This window comes from Sturnira hondurensis, unplaced genomic scaffold, assembly GCF_014824575.4.
Source record: "Sturnira hondurensis isolate 20B ecotype Veracruz unplaced genomic scaffold, ASM1482457v3 Scaffold0004136, whole genome shotgun sequence".
Lineage (NCBI taxonomy): Eukaryota > Metazoa > Chordata > Mammalia > Chiroptera > Phyllostomidae > Sturnira > Sturnira hondurensis.
This window is the reverse complement of record NW_028076767.1, coordinates 29,124,152-29,137,417: the sequence shown is the minus strand read 5'-3', so window position 1 is coordinate 29,137,417 and position 13,266 is coordinate 29,124,152. Positions and strand designations below refer to the sequence as shown.

The 13,266-nt window shown below is 51.9% G+C and overlaps 1 protein-coding gene across 2 annotated transcripts in view; it reads left to right on the top strand.

Moving 5' to 3' along the window:
* SLC13A3 (solute carrier family 13 member 3) overlaps positions 1–13,266 on the top strand; it is a 60,306-nt gene that overhangs the window by 14,345 nt on the left and 32,695 nt on the right. For both annotated transcript variants that reach the window (XM_037044203.1, XM_037044204.1), the window contains exons 2-3: positions 5,189–5,454; positions 7,776–7,939. In XM_037044203.1, coding sequence (XP_036900098.1) covers positions 5,189–5,454; positions 7,776–7,939 — 430 coding nt within the window. The remainder of the gene's footprint in view (positions 1–5,188; positions 5,455–7,775; positions 7,940–13,266) is intronic.

Genomic DNA, 13,266 nt, shown 5'->3' with positions numbered 1-13,266 from the left:
TTGTTACTTTGGGGTCCGTGTTTGTGTGCCACTGCACTCATTGCCGTCATCCCACGTGGCCGGCCTGAATGCCCTACGGATCGTGGGGGTGAAAGTTCTCATTCAGAGGGGGCAAGATGTGCTCCGAGTGCCAGAGCCCGGCGGCTGTACGTGACGGTTATCTCATCCCCGTGCTCACAGATAATCGGGGATGTGATGGTTAAAGTGTACACCGCTTACGCCACTGTGCACCGCTCCCAGCACTTCACCTGCACTGACTTATTTCATCCTCGCAACAGCTCTATGGGGTTGGAATTCTTAGCATCACCCCATTTTTCAGATGAAGAAACTGAGGCGCAGAATGAAGTCACTTGCTCTGGGAAGCGAGGGAGGCAGGGTTCGAACGCAGGCACTCTGGTGCTGCCTGCCAGGCGCACTGACTCATAGGCACCTCTGCTTCGTGGTATCGGGTCCGGATTTCAGCCCCCACCTCCTGGCCCTCTGGCCACTGGTCACAACAGCTCCTGCTTCTCCAGCACTGGCCATCTTCCTGGGGGCTGTACCACCGTGGTGACTCTGTGATGCCGTCATTCCCCGATTACCTGTGAGCACGCTGAGGCTCTGAGCAGGGAAGCCGTCTGCCCAAGGTCCTGACCCCAGGAAAGGGTGGCCTCGCCACGATGCTTCAAGCCCGGGTGACTCCAGGAGCTGTGATACTGTCCCTGGGTGGGGGGCGGTCAGGGGGTATGAGGAAGTTTAAGCCATGGCTTCTGCCTTGCTAGAGTTCAAAGTTCAGGGTTTCCCACTGCCTGGGCCCTGGACACTACTGGGGAACAGGCCTCTAGTGGCAGCTGGACCCAGTCCTGCTCCCCAAAAGGCCTGGCACAGAGTCACTGGTGCCTGCCACAAGCCTGGGCACAGCCCAGTGCCCTGACAGAAATGCCAGGGAGCTGGGGGGAGGGAGGACCCGGCGAGGGGTGGGGGAAGATGGTGAGTAAAGTTTCCCCATCAGGACTCAGAGAACAGACTGGTGCCCTCTCTGTCCCGAGTGAGCCAGCAGGGCAAGCTTGGGGCAATGGGGGAAAAAGCCGCCTTGTGTCTGCCTGGAAGTCATCCCCCAGCTCAAAAATTAACCACCTGACCTGGCATTCCCTTTCCCCCCCTCGCCTCCTGTGTTTCTCGCCTGCAGACTTTAATCCCTGTGGTAATGGACTGGCTAAACCCGAGAGCTGAGCTTTCTTTGGTAGGGGTGATCGGGGTGGGGATTATAAGCCTTCCTGTAAGAAATGCCTGTGTTGGGTTGGCAGGAATAGGGCTGCTCAGGACTGTGGGGAACCTCCCTCTCTTGCTCCCAACCAGGGCCAGGACTAGGGTAAGCCAGGTGAGGCACCCGGGGAGCAAAGTTCAAGTTGGGCTCACCGCCTGGGTTGTGCACCAGCCTCACCCCAGTCTCAGCCCTGATAAAGCCCGTAGTCTTTCACGGAAATAAGGTAAAACAAGTCCTTACCTCTGACTTGCTGTGTGACCTCAGGCAAGCCACTTTCCTTCTCTGGGTGACCACTGTATTAAGAAGGGTTAGATTAGACCGGGATTTCTCAGTGTTGGCACTATTGACATTGACATTCCTGGGAATGAATAAATCTCCGTTGTAGGGCTGTCCTGGGCCCTGCAGGGAGTTCAGTAACACATAACCACTCCCTGCTGAGAATGTTTAAGTGATTTCACATCCATTCTGGCTGTCATATTTTAAGACTTTATTTTAAGTTTTAAGAAAAGTATTTTTGAAGCCCAACTTTAAGAAATTGAGCTTGAATTATTAATAATAAAGTCCCATTAACATGTGGTTATTACTAACGTATCCAACACACCAAGAGTCATCTTTACTGAGCATTCCCGTGTGGCCATCCCTAGGTCAGTGGTTCTCTTATGTTGAACAGATCACTCTCTGAGGTAGGCACCATTACCGTGTGCCCACAGCAAGTAGGGAAACCGAGGCCAAGCACATGAAGTAACCGGTTCAGGATCACACAGCCAGAGTGTGGAAGGCTTGGCTGGTTCCAGAGCCCAGGCTCTTTCTACTGTGCACGGTTATCACATAAAGGTTAGAAAATGCAGACAAATGAAAGGAACTACGGCACTTCCGAGGACAAAACTACGAGGTGGAAGAACTTCTGGTTTAAGTTGGTGGAAACCACCCACCTTTCTGGGAACAGCCACCCAAAGTAACCACAGGAGAAGAGAATGTTGTCTTTGCAGAGACGGGCAGACCACAGCCCCGCCCCTGGTGTGTGAAAGGGGGCGACAGTGATGATGGGATTTGAACCAAAGGGCAGAAGAGCCAGCCGTGCGGGCCTCTAGCTCCCAGGCAGGAAGCAAACTTCTTCGGACGCGTTCTTCAGCCCTGGGAGCTCTTCCTAGTCCTGGCAAAGCCTGGAGAACACTCAGGGGGAAGGGACAGTCGCTGAGACACAAGTGATGGGATGGAGTTCAGAAGAGGGGGCTGGAAGGCCCTTGGTGAGAGGCAGAGGGTATTGGAAGTCAGGTGGGAGACAGGGGATGGGTAATGATCAGCAACATTGCTGTAATTGTCCTAATTCTCTCTCTCTCTGTCAGTCAAAGAGACATGAAAGCTGAAAGAGACGCCAAAGATCTGCGACATTCTTGGGTCCTCACACCGAGTCTCCACAGCTTGCCTAATTCTTAGAGCAGAGACACATTTCAGGGTAGCGATGGCGACCCACGACTCCTTGACCACCCACAGTGCGGTTGCTCAGACACCTGCCGGCCCAGCCCCCTCCCGGCCCCTTCTCCACACTTGCCTGTGACAAAGACCTGACCTGAGAGAATGGCCTCAACCCTGTGCTGAATGGTCAGCGTGGGAACCACAACAAGGGGACCACAACAAGACAGTGTGAGACAGAAGAAGAAAGGGGACAACAAATAAAAAAGTAAAGAATAAATACTGAATAGTTGTGTTATGATGTTGGAGCAACTGCTGAGCAGATATTTCTCCAGGAAATATCAGAAAAGTTAGAGAAAGGATTTCAGTGGGATCCCCTGTGATGTACATACCCCCCAGACTATTACCCCCGATTTGCGGATGAACTAATGCAGGCTTAGACGGTTCAGCGACTTGCCACAGAAATTCAGCAGCCAAAACATTAAGCCCAGGCTCCCAGGCCCTGTGGTCCGGATTCTCCCGAGCAGCTCTCTCCGACAGAACTTTCGGTGATGATGGACGTGCCGTATACCCTCTCCCCAGAACGGTAGACACGAGTCTCCTGTGGCTACTGAGCTCTTGGACGGTGGCTCGTGTGACTGAGAAACCGGAATCCTCAATTTCATTAGACTGGAGTGAGTTTAAACTTACATGGCCCCCTGTGGCCTGAGCTGCTACGTGTGGACAGCTCGGCTCTAGGAATTTCGTGGGCACTCTTTCTCTTCCATTTCAGCCATCCCTGAACCCCACCCACATAGGGCTCTACCCGGATCTGGCATCTGAGGTCAGGCTTTAAAATGAGGACTGGGCTCAGCTGGTGGGAGGGTCGTCCCGTAAACCAAAGGGGCACATGCCCAGATTGTGGGTTTGGTCCTTGGTCGGGGCACATCTGAGAGGCAACTGATCCATAGTTCTCTCTCATATTGATGTGTCTCTTCCTCTCTCTCTCCCTCCCACCCCCCCTCTCTAAGATCAATAAGCATGTCCTCAGGGGAGGACAAACAAATAGAATAAAAATAAAATAAAATTAGGACGAGGGTTCTTGCTTTTCTGGCTCCTGTCTTCTCGGGTACAGTCTCCTTCACCCTCCTCTGCCCCTGGAGGTTTCCACTGAGTCACGCTAGCTTCTCCTGGCCAAGGAGACCATCGGGGGGGCATTGGGAGATGTCTCACCTGCAGCCAGGACTCCACCTACCCCGGGCCACCTTCTTGCAGCCGAACCTCTGGACAGAGCAAAGTGGCCAGGAGGCCAAGTGCTGACTCTGAGGTGACCGAGAAAGGGAGCCTGTCCAGTCAGACACCTCCCCAACCTTCGATCTCCAGAAGTTAAAATTCAAAGGAACAAGGTCTGGAGACCTTGGGACTCTGCCTTCTGCCCTCATCTGCTTTCTGTCTCTCTGAGGTCTGAATACTCTGGGCGCCTCAAGGAGTGTGCGATCGTCATCTTTCTGTGACTGGCTTATTTCACTGTCTTCAAGGTTCATCCCTGTTGTCCCATGTGTCAGAACGTCCCTCCTTTTTAAGGCTGAATAATATTCCACGGTGTGTGTGTGTCCCATTTTTTTCCTGTCTATCTGTCAGTGGACACCGGGTTGCTTCCATGTTTTATTGTTTGTGCACAAGGCTGCCATGACCAGGGGGGTGTTCAAATCCTCTTTGACATCCTGCTTTCAGTTCTCTGGGCCAGATCCCGAGCAGTGGAAATGTTGGGCCACGCGGTGATTCTATTTACATTTTTGAGAAGCCGCCATACTGTTTTCCATAGCAGCCATACCATTTTTCTTCCCACCAGCCAGGCACAGCAAAGTACTCATCACTATTACTGCTATTTATAGAGTATGCACCAAGGGTCGGGCCTCGCGCTGTGTGTCGGGCTTGGATGTGGCCGTTCCTCCTGGTGCTCCCTCCACATCCCCACGGGCACTCACCGCTCCGCACACGCCAGGAGCTGCTTACGGCCGCTGAGATGCTCAGCTTGGGGTCCTCTGGCTGCACACAGGGGACGCTGGAAGGGCAGGGCAGCGAGTGGTCCCGGGAGCAGCCCGAACTAGTGATGGCCAGGGAATCGGCAGATAAATAGCTCAGCTTCTGAGGCATTATCTACACCGTCTCCCAGGGTCTCCATCAGGAGTGACCCCAGCGACCAACAGTTTTGCTTCCCCACTGCCCTTCTAGAACTTTCTGGGATCCCCTACTAAGTAAACTGTTTTCACTCTCACGCTTGTCTCAGGGTCTCCTCCTAAGGCAATTGGGTATTTCATATCCTCCTGAAATAGTCTTGTACACCAGACAGGTAGAACTTCCCTATTTTATAGTCCGGCAACATGAGGCTCAGCCAGGTGATGCCACCTGCTTGAGGCCAAAGCTGTGGGCCCTTTGCCTGTCTCCTGCCTCCCCGTGTGCCTTTCTGGGTCCTGCTCCGGGACCTCCTCTCCCTTTGCTGCCCTGTGCTCTGCCGACCGTCCTGAGCCCGCGTCTCCCCTCCTGCAGGAAGGCCGCTGTCTGTTTGTCATTCTGCTCATGGCGGTGTACTGGTGCACGGAGGCCCTGCCACTCTCGGTGACGGCCCTGCTGCCCATCACCCTCTTCCCCCTCCTGGGCATCCTGCAGTCCAGCGTGGTCTGCCCCCAGTACTTTCTGGACACCAACTTCCTCTTCCTCAGCGGTCTGATCATGGCCACCGCCATCGAGGAATGGAACCTGCACCGGAGAATCGCCCTCAAGATCCTGATGATCGTTGGGGTCCAGCCGGCCTGGTAAGGCCAGGTAACGGGTCCAGCCCCAAGGTCGGGGGGCAGAGGGGTCCCATCTCTTGGAACCCAAATTCACTCTGGCTTGGAACTCACCCAGGCTGACAAACTCATTGTGTCCCGCCTCCACGCACTTCATTATTCCTCACGTATGTAATGAGCCCCCTCTGTGCACCAGACACAGTACTAGGCTCTTGGGGTGGGGGTCTCTAGAGTGTGTAAGAATCACTGGGACATTGGTGGAAATGCTGATTCTCAGCCCCCACCCTCAGGGATGTGTGTCCAGTCGTTTCAGAAGCGGCCATGTAATAGTATGACTGCTCGGGACTTGGATTCCTCCTTCCCTGTCCTGGGAAATGACTTCCTGTAAAATGGCAATATGATAGCCTACACCTGCATGGCAAATGCCGGCCGCCCCTATCACCCAGGTTTGCCGTTTCCCAGCTGAGTAACAGGGTGGGTGGGGAGTGAATAGAAATGGCCTTAGAGAGACCGAAGGTGCGGTCTATTCCCGCAGGGCCTCAGGCCCCAGGCTAGGATTTGAACTTTTATTATAAGAGGAATGAATGGCCTCTTAAATAGGATTGTTGTTGAACTTTCCATGTTTTTTCTTTTCTTTCTTTTTCATTTTTCTTCAGTTTGGTGAATCTTAAGGATTCCTTCCTGGAGTGGTTCCCCACCCCCCCTTTTATTGATTCCAGAGAAAGGGGAAGGGAGGGAGAAAGAGAGGGAGAAAAACATCAATGTGAGAGAGAAACATTGATCACGCACTCCAATTAGGGACTGAACCTGCAGCCCAGGCATGTGCCCTGACAGGGAATCAAACCTGCAACCTTTTGGTTTGCTGGACAATGCCCGTCCAACTGAGCTGCCCTGGCCAGGGCCTGGAATAGTGTTTTTAAATCATAAAGCGCAGCACATGGACTTTAAAACAACAGCCACGATAATTACAGCAAGTGCAGTCATCCAAATAACTTTTTAAAACACACAAATCCATGGCGTATCACTACACATGCCCCTCTCCAGTAAATGATAAGATCTAGCAACTGGCCTCGAAACATCTGCAGTTCTGAGATGGATTTGAGGGTCAGTGGTATGCCAAGATGTCCGCACCTATGACACACAAGGCAATTTGAAAGTATCTGTGATCTTTCAATAATTGGTGACCAGGTCCCTGGCACTTCTGATGCCTCTGAACTTGATGGACTGTGTTTATCACAGAAGGAAGTCATTTCTATCAGATGTTAGTAAAATAAAGATGTATTTCCCTCCTCCCTTTCCATCCTGAAAGATATCCGTGATCGTGCCCTGGGTGTGAAACTCTGTTCCCAGGAGTTCTAAACTGGGGGGTGACATGAGGAGATCTGCATTTTTTAAAGATTCCTCTTGGCTGCCACGTGGAGAGCAGAAGAGCAGAGAGATGCTGGGTGCAGCCCAGTCAGGGGACTGTGCTGGGTGTCCAGACCAGAGGTGCTAACAGCTAGGACGAGGGTGGTGGCAGGGAAGGTGGACAGAATTTGAGAGCTTTTTTATGATGGGGATTAGGGTGGGGTGAGGGCAGGGATGAGGGAGAAGGAGGTTGTGGATAACTTGTAGGTTTTTAGCATCTGCTCTGGGCCAAGCACTCTGCTAGGCTGGGAAGCTGTGTTTGCTCGTGGAGGAACCGGAAGTCTGGGGAGAGATTCCATCTGCAGCCTTGATACCCAAAGGACACACCTGCCATAGGAGCCCACGTGAGAGGCAGGGGTGACGTCCTGGAGACGCCTTACATTTGACCTTGAGGAACCAATGGGGCCGCTGGCAAACATGTTTCAAATTTGCATGATGAAAACACCATGGCGCTAGTTCGGAAATAGATGGAAAGCACTGAATAAATAAGCTAGAAGGGACCTGAATCAGTGGGGAAGGGAAGGACGTTTCAGTAAAAGGTGAGAGTTGAAGTAATTACCTGAGCCTTTGAAAAAAGATCCACTTTGAGCTGACTTTCGACTACAAATTAAACAAATGGCCGGGAGGTTAAAAGTTGAATGTAAAGAACAAAGGTCAAACTCTAGTTCCGGGTAGTGGGCGGGGCTGAACAAAGGGAGGGTGCCGGGGGATGAATGAGGGCTCTGATACCAGTGGGAGGGGGAGGGGAAGAGGGGGCTGGGAGGGCCCTTTGGGGGGAGGTGGTGGAGCGTCTGGGTATCACGCCACAGCAACCGTACCCTGCTGTGGAGGCCGTCTGTAAAAATGAGTGGGCTGTATGCTTCACGGGAGGCAAACTCAGACCAGAGGACCCCCTGGGCCCCAGTTCCAGAGCCGCCTCTCACTCCCTCCGTTCCCAGGCTCATCCTTGGAATGATGGTGACCACCTCCTTCTTGTCCATGTGGCTGAGCAACACGGCCTCCACGACCATGATGCTGCCCATCGCCATCGCCATCCTGAAGAATCTCTTTGGCCAGAAGGAGACTCAGAAGGACCTCAACTGGGAGACTGAAGAGAACGCAGGTGAGGCTGGGGAACCGGACTGGGGACCAACCCCAGCAAGGTGGAGGGCTAGGGGTGCAGACGTCCAAAGGCTGTCAGGGAAGGTAAAGAGAATACACTTATTGAGCACCTACTATGTGCCAAGTGTTTTAATAGTCATAATAATAACTGAAAATTAACTAAGTCAAACCATAGTACTTTAAAAACTGCATTTATCGAGGATTTGCTATGTATTATACATAGTTAAATACTTTCCATACATTGTCTCCACCTCAAAACAGTCTTATGTAATAGGTACTAGAATTGAACCTTGCTTTAAAGCACTTGAAGGGATGCTCAAAATCACGAATGCCCAGAGAAATGCAAATCGAAACAACAATAAGAAACGATGAGAAAGCTGGACAAAGCCAAGTGTTGGCAGGAATGGGGGCTGTTGAAACTCTGCGCACTGTTAGAGAGAGGGGAACCTGAGTCCGTGTTTATTAAGGGTGTCCTGCAAATATTTGATCAGATTCGATGTGCACATCCCCTGTAACTCAGCGGTTTTCACCTGAATGCACATGCCACAGGGATTCTGGCACAGGGCCGTGAGGGGACACAGGCAACGACGCTCGCTGCAGCATTCTCCGTGGTGGCAGGTTGGTAGCCACACGGAGGTGATCACTAGTGAAGGGGAAGGTGAGGTGGGGTGGGCATGCACCGTGGAGCCCGGTGCTGCTTTTAGGAGCAAATAGAGTTGTAGAAATGAATCTCATAAAACAGTTGTGATTTTTTTAAAGCCAGAAGGAGAGCTAGACTATATCTCCATTATGTAAATTAAAATACACATGATGACAAAACATTTTGCAAGAACGTGAGCAAATGAAGAGCTACACAGTATAAACACATCAGAGTGGTCGTGCTGGGAAGGACGGGAATGAGAAATGGAGATAAAGGGGCTAAATAAATAGATACAACAGAAGAGGAGCCTTGTGCAACAAATAGGGAGAACTGAGGGGGTTGGATTCACTCTGAAACTGTGTTCTAAATAAAACAAAACACAAGTAGAGGCCATGTTTTTAGATGGTTAACCAAACGCTCAGAGAGGGAAAGTGACTTCCCCAGGTCACACAGTAGGCACAAGACTGAGCCCGACTTTGCACCCAGCAGTCTGGCTCCAGGCCCACATTCTTACCCATGAAACCAGTTGCAATCAGTGAGAATTCTTTTGGCTGCAGGTAAAAGAATACCTGTCTGCAAGTGGCTTAAAGGATTTAGTTTCCTCAAATATCAAGAAGTCAGAGAAAGGCAGTTCCAGGATCAATTCAGAGGCGCAAAGACATCAGGACTGTTCATTGACATCTCTGTGATTCCCTTGGTCTTTCCAACACAGTTGCAAAATGGCTGCCACATCCTGTCTGCTTTTAAAACATCTTGTTTTATTTACATAAGTATCTTTCAGCAGGAAGCTTGTACACTGGTACATATGTGTGCGTAGATTGTAAATTTATACCCAGCATTGATTCTTCCTTTGTTCTTTTAGTAAAAGAACCCCCACCTGGGCATATAGCCGGGCAGAGAAAATGCTGAATTTCCCAGCCTCCCTTGCAATTAGATGTGGTCATGTGACTAAGTTTAGCCAATGGGAACGTGATGTTGGGGCGAGAGATGCTCCAGCACCCAAAGATGTAAGTCACTTGTTGAGAGAGGGATGGCAGATCCATCCCAGAACCTCCGGATTGTCGCCCTAGCTAGCACAACAACCGGTATCCACGACACTGTGAGTTTTGTGTGCTGGTTATGTTCTTTTTGAATATGCACGATAATAAATATATATCTGTTGAGAATATGAATATTGATCCGTGTCCCATCTACATTAATCTCATGTACTGTGGTGAGGTTATTTCCCCATCATGCAATGAGGGGTGTTGCTTGTTTTATTCCCGCAGCAGCCCTGAAATCTAGAAATGATTATAAGCACTTTATAGATGAGGTCAGGGAGGTGACGTGGTGTGTCCAGAATCAATCACATTGTGGGTAAAGTAGCAGAGGCAGGATCTAGGCAAGGTCAAAGGCTTCCACGTGGAAGGGAAGAGGTGCTCTAGGGCCAGGGTGGGCCAACATTTTCTGCAAATGACCAGATAGTTGCTTTAGGCTTTGCCAGCGCCCCCGTCACCACCAATCACCTCTACCCTTGCAGACAGAAAGCATCCCCACACAATGCATAAAGGAATGTGCGTGGCTGTGTTGCAATAAAACTTTATTCATCTAGTTGTATTAAAGATGAAATAAATGAAGGGCAACTTTAATTTCTAGTTGAAATTAAAGTTGTATACCATTTTCACATCATGCGATATTCTTCTACCAATTTTTTTCCAGCCACTTCAAAATGTTACCATGATTCTCAGCCGGCAGGCTGTGGGCCGATGCAGCCCAAGGGCCATAGTTTGTGGATCCTACTTTGTAGTATCTGCTTCGTTGGTTCTCAAACTGTTTCCCCCGAGTTTTTAGGCTCCAAGAGAGCGGCCTGGCAAACAGTGAAGACTTCACTCCTTCCCCCATTTCAACTCCAGCTGCCGCCACTTTATCTGTTTTACCCACTGGGCGTCCAAGTAACAGACAGACGTGTGCCGAGCGCTTATTTTACGCAAAGACCTTTCTTAGGGTCTCACTTCCGAGTGAGATGCAGCTCCCATTGACCCCGGTCAGAGGGTGGAAACTGAGTCTCATCTCTCTCTCCCTCCCCTTCTCTCTCTCTACAATCAGTAAAAGAGGATAAAGCAGCCCCAAGGTTTGAAGCCACAGGGACTGACTTCAGAACCTGCGCTCTTACCCTCTGTTATTCCACCTCCAACACAAGGTCTTTTCTGAGTCTAGAGTCCCCCCTGCCAAAAAAAGTTTGAAAGCCAAGTCCCTTATTATAAAGAAAAAAGTCTGACATCCAGGAAGGGTTGCCCAAGGTCACACATGAGGCACAGAGCATGGTTCAGTCTTCTCTCCTGTGCTGCAGGGTATCAGGAGGTAGGAGACCCTGGGAGGTTGGGGCAGCCCCCTGCCTCCTGGGCAGTGGAATCAGACAGCCAAGATTGGTTAATGATCGGCCCTGAGACCTAAACAAAGCTAATTCCAAAGCAAAGAGAGATGCTCCCTTTCACCCAGTTCCTGTGCTCTGTGGGGTGAGGTGAGGACAGGGGTGGAGGGAGTGGAGGCGCTGTTAGTGAGCCAAGTCTGGGGTGAGGGGGCTCCGGGGCTTTAAGTCCACTGGGGACAGTCACAGCGACAACCACAGTGATAATGCACTTTCAGTTTTCTAAAGACACTGTGCTAAATTTTTCATTCTCATTAGCTCATTTAATCCTCCTAACGATCCCCATCTTCCAGATGAGGAGACTGAGGCTCAGAGGCAGAATGGTTTGCCCAGTGTAACATGGTACATTAGCTACTGAGCTCTGCCTGAACCTGGAGCCTGTGCTCCTGGGCACCGAGCCCAAGCCCGAGCAAGACAGAGCCTGGGGCAGGGTGGGGCTCTCTGGGCAAGTCCCCAGGGGTCCTCAGCGTGGGAGGGCAACCTGCTGCTTCTCTGCAGCTTCTTTACCCAGCCTTGCTCCTAGCACTGCCTTGGGGACTGAAGGGTCCGGGGGGTGGGGGGAGTGGCTTCTTCAGCGTCCTTCTACCTGCGTGTTCTCATTCAATCCCCCACTACCCTGCAGCGGTGGCCCTCTCCTCGCGCCCATTTGGCAGAAGAGGAAACTGCTACTCAGAGTGGTGAAGCATTTACTCAATGTCCCTCAGCCTGTAAGGGGCCCATCTGGCTTTTGAACCCAAACTCTACCCTCTTTTCTTGCCACCCATGACTTTCCTTCAGGAATGTCCAAGGGGCTCACATTCAGAAAGCCAGCGTGAGTCTGGGTTAAGCATTGCCCCCCCCCCCCGCCTTTGCCCTTCACCTATGCGGCCAGGAATGGGGGCTCTCCCCTCAACCGTACAATGAGGACGACCCCTCCCATTTCACACAGATTGTGAAACTTACATGAGACATGAAAGCCGGGAACATGGGAAGGGGTCAGTTCGCGTGTGGCTGTTGTGTAAAAACCATGCAGGATAAGGCTTCCACGAATTGAGAGAAGCCAGTAACAAACCCCACCCTGTGATTCGCCCTTGAAGTTTCCTACGCCACCTGCTTGAGGGGGATTTGTTTCTCTGTCTCCTTGTAGACTCCAGGCTACAGAGGGGTTTGTGTCTATCTCTGTCATCGCTGTGGTCTCATCCCCCTAGCACACCGACTGGCACATAGTAGGTGTTCAGTAAATGTGTGGAATTAAGGATTGGATAGACCAGTTCCTTCACTATCGGTCACATGTTCACAGTGCCTCAGCTCAGATGCTGGCGACAACCGGGGTGCATGGATGAGTGACGGGCCAGCGGGGACTGAGGTCCACTGGGGAACACACGCGCCCTCGGAGGGTGTGGGCAGCCTTGGGGGCCTCAGTTTCCCAACCTGTACCTTCAGGGGAGCGGTTCTCATCCCAGAGCTTTTCAAGAGAATCACCTGCAGGGCTTTTTGACAACACTGAGGCCCCAGAGCCTCTAAACCAGAACTCGTAGGGTGGGGACCTGGGCATGCTCAGGAAACGCTCCCGTTTACCCAGGGCTGTGGGGGGAAGGGACGCAGTGAACTAGCAATGGGTAGGGGCTGAGCGGGGGTCACTGGGTCAGAGTTCCTCCTGTCTGGTCGTCCCCTGGGGAGCGACCTTTGCCTCTAACGTTGGTGTCCTATTAATGCCTCCCGCTTCAGTGCCCTGGCCTCTGGCTGTGTGCATTGCACGTGGACGTGTACTCCCACCATGGGCTCCCTTAGGCCTGCGTCCCCTTGGCCCCGGGTGAACTGGCCTGCGTTTAGCCTTCAGACCCTGGCTGGTGGTCAGCAGGGCCAGCCTCGGGCACAGTCAACCTAATGCAGACAGCCAGCAAGAAATCCCGCTCCCTCGTGATACAAATAGGAAAGGGGCAGCCCAGAGTGGAGAGCAGAGGCTGACTTCCCCAGGTACCTGGGTGCAGCAGGGAGAGAGTGGGGGCTGGAGCCTAGCCCCTCCTTCCCAGTCCACGAAGCCGAGGATCCCAGAAACACGTCTGCAGTTCGCCAGAGTGAGGAAGAGCGCGCACGCCGGGGCAAGCTCGCTCACCTGAGGAAGAGGGTGTGAGAAAGGACCTTTCCTAGGACTCGGGCTCTTGTTGGGTCGCGTGGAGGGGGATCTGAGGAAGAAGGGATGGCAGTAGATCGGGCGCTGTCAGAAATCGGGCAAGGAAGTAGCGGCCATTCATTTCGCAAGCATGGGGATGCTCAGTATTTTCTGGGAGGCGAGTGGCTT